The sequence below is a fragment of the Gambusia affinis genome, linkage group LG17 (assembly GCF_019740435.1).
Source record: "Gambusia affinis linkage group LG17, SWU_Gaff_1.0, whole genome shotgun sequence".
Lineage (NCBI taxonomy): Eukaryota > Metazoa > Chordata > Actinopteri > Cyprinodontiformes > Poeciliidae > Gambusia > Gambusia affinis.
The window spans coordinates 300,058-318,121 of NC_057884.1; the positions used below are offsets into that span (position 1 = coordinate 300,058).

The window sequence follows — 18,064 nt, forward strand, 5'->3', positions numbered from 1 at the left end:
TCAATCTCCTGTGAAAAATCACAACTCAAAACACATTTGTTCAAAATGGTTTTTTGCCTGATGCCTTCTGCTCTTTCTATCTTAGTAATTTTATTATTGCATTGTATCTATTAATAAATTGTTGTATTTGGAAGGTGCTTATAAAAAATGATAAAATAAAACTATTTTAATAATATAAAGGTTAATTAAGGTTTACTAAACCTTAAATTTGATTTGAATTTAAGGTTTAAATTAAAATTTAAACCTTAAATTTTGATTTAAGGTAGAGCTACAAGACATTTTAAGTTTACTATTTTTATTAAAAAGTAGTTATTTTGGACCAGCTATTTCAAAATAGCTGTTAAAATGGCTATTAATTATTTTTGAAACATGGTACATGGTTTCCTAAACATTCTTAAGCTATTGTCTGCTGCTGGATTTCTAACAGTACTCAATATACCTAGGAATATAAAGTTAAATCGCTTTCTTTGCAACAAAAGTCAGCAAGAACATTTAAGCCTTACCCCAACAGGAGAGTGTTATTGGTAGAGACAACCCTATTTTTTTAAAGGTTTTATTGGATCTAGTGGTCTTTATTTGACAGTGAATTGACAGGAAAGTAGGTAATTTGAGAAAACATACTGCAAAGGTCGCCAGGCCGGGAATCGAACCTGCGACAGACTAAAGCCTCCATGTTATGCTGAGCCCCTGCGCCACCACAGCACCTCGACAGCCCTGTGGAATGGAATTCACATTGATTTAAGAAAAAGGACAACTGATCAGGCTTCTGGAGATGTGACGTCATTGCGTGGGGTTTCCTTCGTGTGTAGTGAACGTTACGTCGTCATGGCTGAGGCCGGTTGTTTTAGGAAGTCTATGGGCCGCTAAACCTGGCTTTGCTCCCTGTAATGCGGTTTAGTGGATGTCTTCTCGGTATTAAGCGGGCAGTGATAACAGCCCTCCATCAGCCCCACCGTCTTCAGTCACCCAGAGCTTCTCTGAATGTGCGACCGACCGGGAACTGCAGCTAGCTTGAAGCAGCGTTAGCTCATGCTGCTGTCTTCACAGCAGATTGCTTGAGGACCAAAGGAGCTCTAAAAACCTGAAAGTCGCATTTTGACAACTTTTTGGAGAAGGCTGTATAGAACACAAAATAAGGTACGCTAATCGATTTGGTTTTTCTAGGCAAAAATGAATGAAAAAGTCAGCTAATATTCCATACCAATGGGCCAAAAACCGCGAGAAGTGAAGAGCAAATGAAAACAAGATGGGAGAAGGTGAAGTTTGGTTAGCTGCTTTTGGTTAAATAATCAAAGCGATCTTAACGCCATACTCTGGCTTACTGTTCTGGCAGACGTTTTCTTAACTATTCACAATGGTTGGTAAATGTGATGTATAGTTGCTTTGGGGAAGTGGATCTTTTTATTGTGCCCGTATTAGTACAACATAGTGTTATTATGTTAGCTTCCACGCTAGCCTCGTGCTCTGTAGCCTTAGCTGACACTTGTACACGGACCTCCAACATTAACAGTTGCTATTTCTTTATCCAGCATGAACTAGAGTAAAACGAGGCAGGTATTTTCTTACGCAGGATTGGATTACACGACATTTGACATTAAAACAAACCGAACTTTTTATTGTTTAAATTTATAAATTCCAAAGCACAAATCTAGTAGTTCATATAAGAGCATAATTCTTTAACAGCCAACACACTTTAATGAATCAATTCGTCCCGTATACATAAGAAAACGAGTGTTGTCCTTAAATGAAATCGGATTTTTAACTAGTAGCTGGCGCGGAACAGACATCTCGCCCCGCCAATCGCTGAGTTCACTTGCGTCAGTAGTCAGATATAGCTTGTTGGCTAATGCTAAAAGGTTAACAGCAGCCACGCGTTATAGTAAATTAGATAAACAGCGACTTATTATGTGATTAACATTAGTTACTTAAGTTATTTCGTATAGAGAAGGCATGTTTCTTGATGTTTTATGACCGTGGAACACGGGGGCTTTATAGGCCTTTCAGGCCTCAGAAGTGCGGTTGTTTCGGTCTGCCGTGCACTCATTTTAACAGCAGAAGCTGAACAGGAAGCGTCGCTGGTTGCCGCTAGCTACCGTTGGGTTTAAGCACTATAGTTAAGGAGGACGAACATTCAAGAAAGGTGAGGAATAAGATGGCAGAGACGCGGCGTCTCACATTCCCCAAATAAGTGAGAAGGTTGCAGTTCAATTCATTTTATTCATATCGCACTGATTGACAAGTATTATCTGAAGGCACTTTACAAAAACAGATCCAATTTATAAACAGGAATGGGTTTAGTTCAGCCTAGACAGACTATTTCAAAGTCAGCTGCATACATAACACAATTAAATTTGGACTAAGATCAGTTTATTCTTCCAATTGGTAAAATTTAAGTAAACCTAACATGCTGAATCATGTCATTATGCTTGCAGCAATCCTTCCTATGTGAAGACAATTTATTAATTAACTTTGCACCCATTGAGTGCAATTGAGTGTGCATTGAAATAATGGTGGAATGAAAAATGTTTTTTTAATAGGAAGAACCCTTGAATGTAACTTGTATCAGTGTGATTGACCTTTGGAAAGATTCTTTTTAGGATTTCCAGAGTAGAATAAAGTTTTCAATGTGTTTTAACAAATCACTGTTTATTGCAGAGAACCAGTCTAATTATTCTAGACATAAAACTAAAGGTGTACAGTTAGTCCAGAGACCGTCAAAGCATTGAAATTTTCCTTTCTGAAAGTTTTGAATCAGATGTTGGCAAACAGAATGAAATCGTGTTAAAACCCGTCACTCATTGGCTCTTGTTCCATGAACATTAATGTACCAACATTAAGATTTAAAACATGAAAAGGACTCACTGAATCTCGCATTTTTGATGTTTAGAAGTACCCCTAGGGAATAAATGCTCTGTTGTAGACAGGCTACATTCAACTTGCTGGAAGAAAGGAACGGCAATAGGATGCTGTTTTCACAGTTCCCACTGCAGATATTCAAAGTGGATATGTCATACTTTTAAATCCTTCCTTTTCATATGTAAGTCATTCATTCATGGTATTTAAAGTAGAATGGCAATGCTTTGATTTGAATTCCTCGTTATAGTTCTTCAGACCCCTTGTTTTACTGCGGTCTTTTTGAATGTAAAAGAGGCATTTCAAGCCCTGCCCCCCTCCAGATCGCACAGGGTTCCACTTCACTCCATTTGGCCATATTTGTAGTCTGATAGTAGCGACATGATTACTTACTGACAGAGAAATCTTTTATTCCAAAGTTTATTAAAGATGTTAACAACGGAAGACTTGTCCAGCCAAGCTTACATGTTAGAGCCAGAGTCTGATCCAGAGCAGTAGGATGAAGACGACCAACCTGCAGAACCTCATATCCTAATAAATGCATCGCAGAGGTTATTGGTGTCTAGGTTAACTATAGTTTCCATGGATGTCGGATACCTATTGAAATATTAATGGTATCATAATGTGGATGGAGTAGGAATGCAGGATACGGTTTAGAACAATGATTTTGTTGAAGCCGGTCAATGCCTGCAGCCGAACTCTCTTAAACCTTAAAAAGGTGAGGGAGGGAAATCTGGTTAATTTGCTGAAAACTTTGAAAAAAAGATAAAAATTCAACAAAAAATATTCCAGTGTGTGCTGCAAATATTGGTTTAAACTATATAATGACTAGTCAAAGCAGCTGTGCTACTTCTGCATGTGGGAGGAGCACATGCAGAATTTTCTTTCCATCCAATTTCATGATTTAAAGAAATGTGGTCTTCTGTGATTCATCACTCAACACAAACTAGCAAAACTCCAGTATAATTCTGACTTTTTCAAAAAATACAATTTAATCTGCATTCTCTCTTTCAGGTTTATTTCTGGCAACTTTGTTTTACCAGTGGTTCACACGTCCCTGTTGTGGCGTTCAAGATGGCTGGGCGCAGTGAAGATGAAAGTGTGAGCAATAGCAATGGAGAATCAAGGTAAAGTAACTCCTCCTTATAGGACGACTGCACACTGGACCTGATGGCCCTAGCCTTTAATGCAAATAGTACTGTATAAGGTATTTTTGAAAACTTTGTTTTGGCTGTATGATTGCATAAATGATTGCACATTTATGTTGTTTTTCGTTGTTTTTTCTGATCATTTTCCTTATTCTATTAACTAAATTGATATTGGTATCCTAAATTTAATTAATTTAGTCTGTCACTTGTCTTCATGTTTGCTTATATCTTGTTTTATTTGAGTAAATTTAATGTAATTTAAGAGGACTGAAATACAGGCTGTAGAAGGAGTGTTTTTTTAAGGCTTCCTGCATGTTTATGGAAAATCCTTATACTGTACAAAAAACATTAGACTGGGAATAAATGGGTGTAGTTATATCTTGTAACATGCTAATGCACATATTAACATTTAGGTTTTAAGCCAGCTTTAATAATAATAATCTTTTTCAATAAATTTCACAAACGATAAAAAGATCTGGAATAAAATCAATTTAAAAATGAAAATGATCAGATTATTTTATGCATGTACATTATTGCTAGTAGACCTGTTCTGCCTGAACCATAAATGTATACTAGAAATATTAATGTTTCTCCTACAAGCATGCTGCTACTGTGAAATACTCTGAATGAAAGTTTCAGATAGGTTTTATGAGAAATATCTTTAATATTACTAGGAACTTAAACTGACTAAATAAGTTGAAAAACTCTCAAAATAGTATTAAAACAACTGGCAAAGAAGTGTACATTCCAGTGCAAAAATGTCTAAACTTCATTAGTAAAAATCAAGAATGAAGCAGTGATTCTTTTTGAAACTTTCAACTGTGTCAATTAGTAAGAGTGCCTGTTTTAGTTGTATGATGATACTTTACTTATCTTTCATCTACATCATAACAACAAAATTATCATCTTCACTACATCGAGAGATCATCTTTTTCCATTACCGTAGTTTGTTTTGTAGAGGACTACTCTTTTATTTAAGCCAACACTGTGATTGACAACAATAGGATTAGTTAGTTTTCATATGTAAGATAGAATTTTGATTAAATATTTTAATCATAAGTTTGTATTTACTGGGATGGTAGCAAACACTTGTTTGGTGAATTTTGATTTAACTATAAGATCAGAAAGTTATGATTTATTTATTGGGGCCTGCCCATAGCAATGCATAAGGAGAGCAGTGACTGACTTGCGAAGCAAGTCAGTCACTGCCTCCATGCATTGCATGGCAGGCACCTATTGTTCTACACCCAATAGAATGTCTCTTTATTTATTTATTTTTCTTCCGTCAACCGGAATGCGGCTCGTACCGCTGCGAGCCCACCCACAAAAGTGGTATCAAAACGTGCGGCTCGATCCCGGGAGGGGAGCTATTACTTTTGGTGGGATTTGGAGTTACCATGGCGACGTAAAAAGCAAAAAACGACCCCAAAATCACTAACGAGCTCACCAGGTGCAAGTCTCGTCGTCAAGGGGACGAGGCAACCAGTAAATCCTGAAAATACCCTATTTTTGAGGATTTTCTGTGTTGTCATAACTTTATGTAGAAACGCCATTCAAACTTCATTTTGTAGATACGTCCGTGATCTCTTTTAAAGTGAAGACAGCACGTCAATATGTATTATGGTTTGTCCACAACTTCTTTCTAAGCGACCCAAAGTTTTTGATTTTTGGAAAAATCAGAGTGTGAAGGCTGCTCCGCTAGAGTGAGAGTCAGAGCGACATTTTGACCCCAAATCATTTTTTAACTCGCCCTCACGCTCACAAATATTGCATGATTGGTATCAAACTTGGTCATGACATTGATGGCGTGCCTGCTCCGGTCAAATGTTTTCAAAAATTATCTAGCGCTTACAGTTTTCTCTCCAGGTGCTTCAGAGCAAAGTCATGCGCCAGGGTAGCAGACAGATCTCACTGATTCACTTCCATGTATTTCTGAAAAATTTCAGACCTTGGCACACACTTTTTTTATCTCATCGCTGTTAATACTGTGAGTGAGGTAGAGATATGAATGGCGGGACTATGTGAGACGACAAATAGCCCTCTCATATGCTTCAAACGGTTTTCGAATATGTATTACGGTTCCCGAACGGGAAACAGTTTTTTGCAATGCTTTTTTTAGTCAAACTGGCTGGCTCAAACAGAGAATTGTCTCCCCCTGGATGTCTCACTCACAGCTGGCAGAGGATTATTTACCATGCACGGAACCCAGAGCAGGAGAGCTGCTTAGACTACAAATCGCATCACTGTAGTTCTAACTAGTAGTTCAGTTAAAACAGAGGAGGACTGAGCTGGCCTTTAGAACAACTTGCTGCTATGGGCTGTATATAACTCATTTAACCCTGTCACTGTTACACATGGGATGAGTCTAGCCCTTTGAAATGAAGCTTACTGAAAATTTCAAAATAAAAGCCCTTGAACATTTTTACATCAGGTCATTGCTTTTTTGAGCGTTATATGACTGATTTAATCCAATGACTGTTACACATGGGATGACTTTGACCCTTTCAAATGAAGCTTAACAAAAATTTCAAAATAAAAGCCTTGGGAATTTTTACATCATGTAATTGCTCTTTTTGGCTTTATGTGATTGGTTTATCCAAAGCACTCTTACACATTGGATTAGTGTGGGCATTTAATATGAAGCTTACTGAAAATTTCAAAATAAAAGCCCTTGAAAATTTTTACATCAGGTCATTGCTTTTTTGAGCGTTATATGACTGATTTAATCCAATGACTGTTACACATGGGATGACTTTGACCCTTTCAAATGAAGCTAAATAAAAATTTCAAAATAAAAGCTTTGGCAATTTTTACATCATGTAATTGCTCTTTTTGGCTTTATGTGACTGGTTTATCCAAAGCACTCTTACACATTGGATTAGTGTGGGCATTTAATATGAAGCTTACTGCAAATTTCAAAATAAAAGCCTCAAAATGCCCCTCTGGACAGTGCACCGCCAGAGGCGGTGCAGTGATATCATTCTGCATTATCTGTTTATCCGAGGTTAGGATAAACCTTGCGCAGCAAGGCAGTTCATTAGCATTAGCCTTTTAGCTTAAATAAGCTATTTTCTATTTTTCAGACTTATTAGCCATGTTTAGTATACTTAATGGAGTAAGTAAATGACAGTAAACATTCTAATGATACCCCACATGGTACTGAAAGTATTTATGCTTACATTAGCATATTTGTTCATTTTAGCTAATACACTTGCTTTATCATACTGAATGTTGCATGTCCAGCTTACTTAACATTCTTGTGATTCTCCACATGCTATTGATTACATTGCAGCTTTCTTTAGCATCGATGCTAATTCTTAGCATCAGAACGCTGGGTCCAAACCGACGGGCACACTTTGGCAGGCCCCAGTTAAATTTCTTCAGGAATTTTCTAGTTATTGGGGCCTGCCCATAGCAATGCATAAGGAGAGCAGTGGCTGACTTGCGAAGCAAGTCAGTCACTGCCTCCATGCATTGCATGGGCAGGAACCTATTGTTCTACACCCAATAGAATGTCTCTTTATTATTATTCTTAACTTCTTCTTCCGTCAACCGGAATGCGGCTCAAATGCCGCTCAGCCCACCCACAAAAGTGGTATCAAAGCGTGCGGCTCGATCCCGGAGGTGTGCTATTACTTTTGGTGGGATTTGGAGTTACCATGGCGAAAAAGCAAAAAACGACCCCAAAATCACTAACTAGCTCACCAGGTGCAAGTCTCGTCAAGGGATGAGGCAACCAGTAAATCCTGAAAATACCCTATTTTGAGGATTTTCTGTGTAAATCATAACTTCATGTAGAAACGGCATTCAAACTTCATTTTGTAGATACGTCCGTGATCTCTTTTAAAGTGAAGACAACTCAATATGTATTATGGTTTGTCCACAACTTCTTTCTAAGCGACCCAAAGTTTTTGATTTTTGGAAAAATCAGAGTGTGAAGGCCGCTCCGCTAGAGTGAGAGTCAGAGTGACATTTTGACCCCAAATCATTTTTTAACTCGCCCTCACGCTCACAAATATTGCATGATTGGTATGAAACTTGGTCATGACATTGATACGCGTGCCTGCTCCGGTCAAATGTTTAAAAAAATTATCTAGCGCTTACAGTTTTCTCTCTAGGTGCTTCAGAGCAAAGTCATGCGCCAGGGCAGCAGACAGATCTCACTGATTCACTTCCATGTATTTCTGAAAAATTTCAGACCTTGGCACACAATTTTTTTATCTCATCGCTGTTAATACTGTGAGTGAGGTAGAGATATGAATGGCGGGACTATGTGAGACGACAAATAGCCCTCTCATATGCTTCAAACGGTTTCGAATATGTATTACGGTTCCCGAACGGGAAACAGTTTTTTGCAATGCTTTTTTTAGTCAAACTGGCTGGCTCAAACAGAGAATTGTCTCCCCCTGGATGTCTCACTCACAGCTGGCAGAGAGGATTATTTACCATGGCAACGGAACCCAGAGCAGGGAGAGCTGCTAAGGACTACAAATACGCATCACTGTAGTTCGAACTAGTAGTTCAGTTAAAACAGAGGAGGACTGAGCTGGCCTTTAGAACAACTTGCTGCTATGGGCTGTATATAACTAATTTAACCCTGTCACTGTTACACATGGGATGAGTTTGGCCCTTTGAAATTAAGCTTACTGAAAATTTCAAAATAAAAGCCCTTGAAAATTTTTACATCAGGTCATTGCTTTTTTGAGCGTTATATGACTGATTTAATCCAATGACTGTTACACATGGGATGACTTTGACCCTTTCAAATGAAGCTTAACAAAAATTTCAAAATAAAAGCTTTGGCAATTTTTACATCATGTAATTGCTCTTTTTGGCTTTATGTGACTGGTTTATCCAAAGCACTCTTACACATTGGATTAGTGTGGGCATTTAATATGAAGCTTACTGCAAATTTCAAAATAAAAGCCTCAAAATGCCCCTCTGGACAGTGATATCATTCTGCATTATCTGTTTATCCCAGGTTAGGGAACTGCCTTGCGCAGCAAGGCAGTTGATTAGCATTAGCCTTTTAGCTTAAATAAGCTATTTTCTATTTTTCAGACTTATTAGCCATGTTTAGTATACTTAATGGAGTAAGTAAATGACAGTAAACATTCTAATGATACCCCACATGCTACTGAAAGTATTTATGCTTACATTAGCATATTTGCTCATTTTAGCTAATACACTTACTTTATCATACTGAATGTTGCATGTCCAGCTTACTTAACATTCTTGTGATTCTCCACATGCTATTGATTACATTGCAGCTTTCTTTAGCATTGATGCAAATTCTTAGCATCAGAACGCTGGGTCCAAACCGACGGGCACACTTTGGCAGGCCCCAGTTAAATTTCTTCAGGAATTTTCTAGTTCAACAACTACTAATGTTTTTGTCTTCTCACATCCCAGTAATTCTGATGATGAGTCTGGATCAGGGTCAGCCTCTGCTTCGGGTTCCGGCTCCAGTTCCAGCTCCTCCAGCAGTAGCAGCCAGTCGGGGAGCAGTGACTCAGGAAGCGCCTCAGACTCTGGCAGTCAGTCTGAGTCTGACACTGAGAAATCCAATGAGAAAAAGGAATCACCAAATAAGCCAAACATTGATGGAGCCGAGGTAAACAAATTCAAGATGTCAGCAAAGCTTTGCCACTAATATGTGGCCTGCTCTAATATATTTGTGACTAATTGAAATCGTTCTGGCAAATGGTTTTTTCATTTGTATTATGGCTTTTTAGACGATTATTTTAGTAATTGAATATTCTATCGATTATTCTGGCAAATAATCAAGTAATTAAATAAAATGTTCTAAAATAAGATATTGGTAAATCCTACCATAACAGAAGTATTACTATTAGATATCAACATTGGCTCAATTTTTTATGTTTTGCATCTCTACAATAACTTTTCTATATTCTATAGGTTAGAGAACTAGCCATTAACAATAATAGCTCACTTTTTAAGTTAACCAGGACAAAAATGATATCAAAGGCTAAAAAACCCCTCAATTTAATAATAATTAAATAAAGAAACTTCTAGAAAATGTCTATACTCTAGTTTTTAGTTTATGTATTCATCTTCAGTTAATTTAATAGGTGAACTCTGACTTTGCACAGCCATTTATAGCTTTTATGTCCACATTAGTGTCTGGATTTGGCTCCTCCATCACACACAGAAACCCATCTGCCAGCTATGTACTGCAATAATGCACTATGCCACCCATTTGTTGCGACCAGGGTGATAGGAAATTTATTTTCTGGTTCGTCTATAAAGCTACACTTACGTTAAGCAACAACAGCACAACTGCCTGGCAGTGTTCAGGCTGTCTGCTTACCTGTATAAATACACCTGCACCTCTTCGTTTTGAACCAGCCACCAAGCAGCAGCTCTGGGAGGAGAGAAGCTGTGGTACTCCAGACATCACCCCAGTCAACTTAAGAATACTTATTGGTCCCCCGAAAAAGAATAAAATCCTGGACATTAATAACATCCCCCGAAGCAGAACTTGAAACTTCTATGTTTATTGGCAGAAGTGAGAACACAACGCTAATAGTCACCTATTAGTCACCAGAATACAGAATAATAAAACGTAATTGGAGCTTCGAGGCAACTAATTTTCTTTGAGGCCTTTTGAAAGGCTTTCAGATCTTTCGAGGGATCGTTACAGCCCTAGTTTGGATTAATTTAGTTTTGGTTCTTCATAGGCCTGTCTCAATAAACAATAAATCAATTAATCGTACGATAAATTAAAACTATTGACGTCATTTTAATTATTGCCTCTTCCGGCCTAATTCTCTTTCTGTTGATGACACTGAATGAAAAAAGGCTCAACTCCGGTGCTCTCCACTGATCCTCCCTTCCTCATATCCTTAGTGTAATGTCCAGTTCACACTAGAGCTGTCGGCCCATTTTCAAAACCTGAGAGATCACACAATAGCCGACATAAATCCTAGGTAATCCTATGATGTTTAATTACACATAATATCCTTTTTTGAGTTTTACATAATATTATTATGTTATTCGTGCATGTTATTAGCTTATGCTTCTTTGAGAAATACTTGAATCTCCAGTGGCAACCGTTTGAGGGCACCTAAACTCACAGGGTGCTCCCTTTACCATGCAGTCTTCAAGCCATGCATCTGCGCCTCCCACACTTTGCTCCTTCAAACTAGCAGCAGCAGGAATCTCACATTTTTCAAAAAAATGCTGCGATGGACAGTAGCTGTTTCTATACAATCATGTATTCATATATTTATTCATAAACCTCCAAATTTATGTCACCTTCATAATATTTGTTCATGAACCTCAAATTTTGTCACCCTGCTTAATTTTTGTGTTTCTCTAAATCTGACAGATTTCATTCATAATATTGTCTTTTCCTGCTTTATGATGTATACTATTTTTTTTTTTACAATAATGTAATTATGCCACTAGTTAGACCATATGTAAATGTAATTTGCATCCAAACTAATTTTAATGAGTTGATTTCTAAAAGTTGACTCTGAAACAATTACTCCTGCCTATGTCTTTCACTTCTCTATTATGCAGTTTTTATTTTTAGGCAGATTGCTTTTAGTTTTTTGTGTTTCTGTTTTTGGGTAGACTTTTCTTGAAAATGCTTGATACTGGAAAGAAGAAAATTCTTTTGCCTTATTTTCTGTCAAATGTATTTATTGGATGCTGCAGCAGTTACATTCTTTTATTCTGTTGCTAATGACTTAGTTGTATCCTAAAGTTGGGTTTAGATTACTCATTTCTTTTGCATTAATCACAGTTCTGGAAGTCCAACCCCAGCATTCTGGCAGTTCAAAGATCAGCTATGCTCAGGAAACAGCAGCAACAGCAGAGACAAGCCTCTTCTAACAGTGGGTCAGATGAGGTCTGTATTCAGCTGTTTCTTTGTGTGTTTATGATGTTTAATTACACATAATATCCTTTTTTGAGTTTTACATAATATTATTATGTTATTCGTGCATGTTATTAGCTTATGCTTCTTTGAGAAATACTTGAATCTCCAGTGGCAACCATTTGAGGGCACCTAAACCCACAGGGTGCTCCCTTTACCATGCAGTCTTCAAGCCATGCATCTGCGCCTCCCACACTTTGCTCCTTCAAACTAGCGGCAGCAGGAATTGGCAAACACCTGGTGGAACTGTGCATCTGCTGAGCTTATTATATGAAGTGCTTGTCATTGCAACACTCTTAAAAACATTGTTGAATGGTAAATGGACTGAACTTGTATAACACTTTTCCAGTCATTTTGATTACTCTGTGCTTTCCACTAGAGCCACATTCACGCATTCACACTCAGACACAAACACATTTATAAACTAATGTGCACATTGGCAGGGGCACATTGACATGAGACAGGAGGAATCTAAAATTTAACCTACAACCTTCCAACTACAAGACAACTACTCGATCCACTGAGCCAGTCACGCACTGAAGGCTTAGTGAAGAAACGCTGTTGTGCAGATGTATTGTCAGAAATAGCAGCAGCTTCTTGAAGAGACCCAATTTCAAGGTGTTAAATGCGAAGTCACATTTCTTTCCTGTCAAAATGTTTTATGGGGGATTAGTCATGAAAAATCAAAGCATCAACAATAAAATGTGTCCTCTTTTTCTAATTTAGACATAAAAATATAAAGATATTACTAGGCCTGTTGCGATAAACGATAAATCAATTAATCGTATGATGAATGAAAACTATTGACGTCATTTTAATTATTGCCTTTATCGTCTCTTCCAGCCTTTTTCTCTTTTTGTTAATGACACTGAATGAAAAAAGGCTAAACTCCGCTGCTCTCCACTGACTCTCCCTTCCTCATATCCTCAGTGTAATGTCCAGTTCACAATACACCATCTTAGAGTTGTCAGCCGATTGTCGACCCATTTTCAAATCCTGAGAGATCACACATTAGCCAACAGAAATCCTAGTTAAACGGTTCCATCGGGTTCCTTCGTGCCGTGTGGTGTCCAACAATGGACACAAAATAATGGCTACAAGTCCAGTTAACTAATTTTAAAACCAGGCATTAATCAATTATTTACTACAATCTACCTGCAACCCATGTGGCTCTACTGTCAGTGTAATGAATGAAAATCATTGTAATCTATTTATGTCATGTTAACAAAGAACAGCTGAAAAGTTACCGGGTTCATCAACTGCGTAGCAATTTGGCTCCAACTCCTCCCCTCATCATTTCTATATTCTTTGTACGAAATGTTTTATAAACATTAATGTTGTTTCCACATATCATCTCCAATGTTGTGCGTGTCAGCTGTTTGGGATTCCTCTCAGAAAGCATCCCCGCTTTCTGATTGGCTACCTGTCACATTCAACAGGCTGCATTAAGCTGCCAGTTGGGGAAAACCCCTGATTTAGATCTGAGAGGCCACAACGATCTACTGTAACACACCACACACTACAGGATGATCTGTTATGAAATCACAAGCGACAATCTTAGAACGATCAGCGTTCTAAGATTGTCATAAGGGAAAAATGTAGTTGTGAAATAACATGTATTGTGAACTATTGCATCAGGTAGTCGATGTTCCATCTTCTCTATTTAAATCTAATGATCACTGAAGGGCAATATGGTAAACAGACTTAATAATCTGCACTCTTTTGGTTGAATGCAGTATTTATTTACACTTTGGTGTTTTTATTCAAGTACATTTTTTTGAAAGATGAGACTGAGAATCCATTTTATTTTTATTTTTGGTTGTTTTGTTTATTTTATCAGTTCCAGTGTTAAGTGCTCTTTTGAAAATAAAGTGTATCTATCTTTGGCAGGTAATCGCATGCATTATGTCATTTCCATTAAATCAGTGTAAAAAGGTCTTTAAACAATACTATCATTTATTGCAATAGTTTTTGAGACAATTAATCATTCAGCAAAATTTGCTATCATGACAGGCCTAGTCGTAAGGGGAAAATGTAAGTGTGAACTAATGTGTAGTGTGAACTATTGCATCAGTTTTTTTCCAGATGAGAGAGCATTACTATTTCCTCCAGCTATTATTTGACAGTTGGAATATCTGTTCTTTTTTCTAAAAAGAAATATCAAAACAAGCTTTTTTGCTATGATAAAAGAATAGATGACAATTGTTTTTGGCATTCATCAAACTGGTAGAGCTGGTCAGAAACTCCAAGTACAATCAAGAGTGCGTACAATTTTAAGCTGTCAGGAAAATATTTGGTAAAAGGTAGGCAAGAATAAGCTTTGCTTTGGCCTATTCCTTTTTTGGTAAACTGTGGGTTTGTTTATTGTTGTTTTTTTTCTTTTGTTGTTTCCTGTGTTTAATGTGGACAATTTACCAAAAGAAAGTCATTGATTGATAAGTATGCATAACCAAAATGGGGTTCATATTGTACACTAAGGGAGTGATCCACTAAATTTTGCAAAGAAAAAAAATGCTGTGATGCCCCCTCCACTTTTGTTACGGCTCAAAGGGTCGTAATGTGCGCACAGTAAGTGAGCGCTTTGTTGTCTATATACAAAGATTGATTGCACAATTGATTCTAAGAGCAACAGCAGTGCAGACCGCCCGTTTTAAATGAGGATTTTGTTATGAGTCACTGACTGTCATTGTGGAGAGTGTTGAAGAGCAGAGAGGCTATAAAAGAATAACAAAAAAGAAAGTCATGCGTCTGGTATAATTTACTTGCTGTTGTCACTGTATTTCTGATCGCATTTTTCTGGACGGCAGAAGCATTTCCAAACCAGCAGATGATAGAAAAGGATAAAGCACTTTCAATAAAAACAGAATAAAACAGATGAATCTAGCTATGAACATTATAAAACAACTTATTTAAAAGGTATGTGGTTGAGTCTTTTGTACTAATGAGATTATTCCATAAATCCCACTTCAATTGTGATAAAACACATCGCCAAGATATTTAAAATATGTAACAAACTCCATGAATTTATTGTCAATATACATTGTGCAGGAAGATTGGCTTTTTCTGAAATCTATTGAAAATTTAGTTTTGATTTGGCTTAATAGAAGATTGTGTTGTTTACAACAGTTAAGGAAAAAAATTAAAACTGAGCCATGGTCCTCTTCTTCATCAAATAGGGTTGTGTCACTTGCATACTTAATTATTTGTTTAATTCACTGCCAGATCAGGATGTACGGTACAGGAATTACCCCAGATACATGCTAAGTCCGGCGTGGTCCACCATGTTTTTGTATTAAAAGATGTTAAATAGACAGGAAATATAAAAATAATACTGGGTTATTATATATTATGGGAAAACATCGTCAGTGAAACAATATTTAAACCCACAATTATAGAATCTTATAAACAACAAATCAAAAAATACATTGAATATGAATTATTTCCACTTGTTTAATCCAAATTAAGTCAGCAGCTCCTTAAGGCCCTCCAGGGTTTCTCGGGCCCAAAAATGCTAATTTTTTAACACAGATCACAGATATATGAATGTAACATTTGTTTAATGAGATTATCAATGTTGTTAAATTTGATTTAATGGTTCCAGTTTGCATAAATTAAAAGATGTTAAATTGTTTAACATTCAAATATGTTTTGAAAGAACTTCAGATTTTTTCATATCCCAAATTGGCCAATTGACGTTGCAGCAAGTATAAAAACTAAAAGACAAAGTATCAAAGATTTAAAAATAAAAAAACCCAAGAAAACAAAACATACTAAGAGGACATGAAGTACAAATCAACACATAATGGAAAGAATACAGCAGTGTATTTCATTATTGACCGATAGTTGCTACAACCACTAAGTCAGGTGCAAGTCCCCCTACCTTGTCCTGCATTAAAAAGAGATATTGCTGTGTTACGTCCACAAAGGGCACAACATATTTTAGGACACGAAGACAAAAATGAGGATTCAAAAGTAATTTTTATTTTAAAACTCTCTTGACCTTTTTCTTTAGGATGAGCTTCTTTTGATTTCCTGTGAAGGAAAAGAGAAAATTAAATCCTCAGTTCCCCATGTCCCAAAAATAAAAGAAAACAAAAATCCCAAAGTGTGAACAGAAACTTGGACCTGATGAGCCGATCAAAAAGAACAAAACGGTACATCAGGGGGCCAACCCTATACAGGGCTGTCGAAGCCCTTGCTAGTACTGGACTACAAGAAAAAACGAAACTACTGAAAAGGAAAAATCGAAACAGAACAACCGGTCCCACCAGGTCAAAATCACAACGAAAAAAGCCATCAACCAAACAAGAAAAAACTACCGTGTGGCAGGCTGGAGACGTGCGCACAGCGTCGGAACGCATCGTCGGTGGTTGTTGGGAGTGGGAGTCGCCCTTTACCTGGTGCAACCCAGACTATATAGGCAGTCCAACAGTGTCACAAACTAACAGACCACATTACAAAAAGAAAGAATTATCCAAACTTCAAAGTATATGAAACAACAAAAAAAATCATACAACTAAAGTCAATACAAAACGATCCAAGAGAACAAAAAATAGACAGAAATAAATACAATGTGCCAAAAGCACATAACAGCTGTAGGAACAAAAGAGAACTTGTTCCTGTTACTTTTTATACAAGGAAGTCTGAGCCTGATGCCAGAAGGTAGAAACTGGAACTCGGCATGTAAAGGATGAGAAGTATCAGCAATAATGACTTTAGTTTTCCTAATGTTTTGTTTTTTTACACAGATTTGTAAGTGAGCATTGTTCAACCCCTAAGACCTTATTGCTAGTATATATTACTCTGCCAAGGGCATTTTTTGATCTAAATCTAAGATTTCCAAACCAACAGAGGAGGGAAAAGGTCAACACAGACTCAATATATTATCTATAAAATAGGATCATCAATGACTTATCAACTTAAAACTTTGCGAGCCTCCTTAGACAAAATAATCTTTGCTGGCCCTTTTTTTGTAGGTTGTCTGAATGGCATGTTTACTTTGTAAAAGTTCAAAGAAAAATATTCATAGTTAAACTGTTTTGTTACCATAGCTGCAATCTGATGCCATTAGTTTAATCTTTGAGTTTGAGATCTGTTTGTTCACAAATACAAATGAATAAACTGCAATTATAACTTATTGCTCTTTAGGTTGGCCAGTTAAACTACACCTTCTCTCCGAGATTAAATCTTAACACAGAAGCTGTTAGAGATGCTGATGTTTTTGGAAGCAGTTCCTCATACAGCCTTGGACCGGCCCTGCACGATGAGTTAAATCCACTGCACTGTGCGCAAAGATGCACATCAAACAGAAGCGGGGTTTCCCCCAGAAAACTTGCCAAGCCCGGTGGTCAAGGCGTCTATTCAGTCCACTGGTGGTTCACTGTGTTTTTGTATTTAAAGATGTGGTAACACTTTATGTGACGGGTTGTAAATAAGACTGTCATGACACCGTCATAAACATGACATAACACCTGTCATGAACATGAGTAAGTCTTCATAAATATTACTGATTAAACTTTAAAAATGATGTAGCTTTATGTTATTGAAACTAATCAGTAATACTTTTATAACAAATTTGTGTCAGATCTTAATTTCTAAACCAAGAAATTATGATCTGAGTTGTCATAACAAACACATTTTGAATAATGTCAACTTTGTATTAAAAGTTTCATGATTTGACACTTTATGACAACATTCATAAATATGATGGTGTCATGACAGTCTTATTTACAACCTGTCAAATAAAGTGTTACCAAAGATGTTAAGTAAACAGGAAATGTAAAAATATTACTGGGTAATTATAAGTTACGGGAAGACGGCGTCAGTGAAACGATATCTAAACCCACAATTAGTCTGAAAAACAACAAATCAAAAAATACTATTAAAATGAATATTAAATATTTGCACTTCTGTTTAATCCAATTTAAGTCAGCAGCTCCAATAGAGAGGCTTGCAATACGGCTTAAAAAAGCGTTACTATTTTCCCAGAAACATAAAAAAGAAAGACTTAGCCTGGCGGTGGTGCTAGTAAAGCATGGCGGGCTGCCAGGCCTGTGATATTCAGGGGGAAATCCTGGGAAGATTAATTTAAATGCTGCTAATGTGGTTTTAGTAGCTCTTCCATTCCGTGTCTGTTGCGTTTTTAATAAGGGCCACAGAA

At 37.0% G+C, this 18,064-nt stretch overlaps 1 protein-coding gene across 3 annotated transcripts in view; it reads left to right on the forward strand.

Annotated features, from left to right (window-relative positions):
- Positions 1-771: 771 nt before the first annotated feature.
- chd1 (chromodomain helicase DNA binding protein 1) overlaps positions 772-18,064 on the forward strand; it is a 79,203-nt gene continuing 61,910 nt past the window's right edge. The window contains exons 1-4 of one of the 3 annotated variants that reach the window (XM_044144099.1): positions 772-1,137; positions 3,868-3,980; positions 9,414-9,615; positions 11,773-11,877. In XM_044144099.1, the coding sequence (XP_044000034.1) occupies positions 3,928-3,980; positions 9,414-9,615; positions 11,773-11,877 (360 nt within the window). In that variant the 5' untranslated portion in view covers positions 772-1,137; positions 3,868-3,927. Of the gene's footprint in view, positions 1,138-1,237; positions 1,257-2,057; positions 2,141-3,867; positions 3,981-9,413; positions 9,616-11,772; positions 11,878-18,064 lie in introns of those variants that run through there. The other 2 variants (XM_044144098.1, XM_044144100.1) reach the window with 2 other exon arrangements.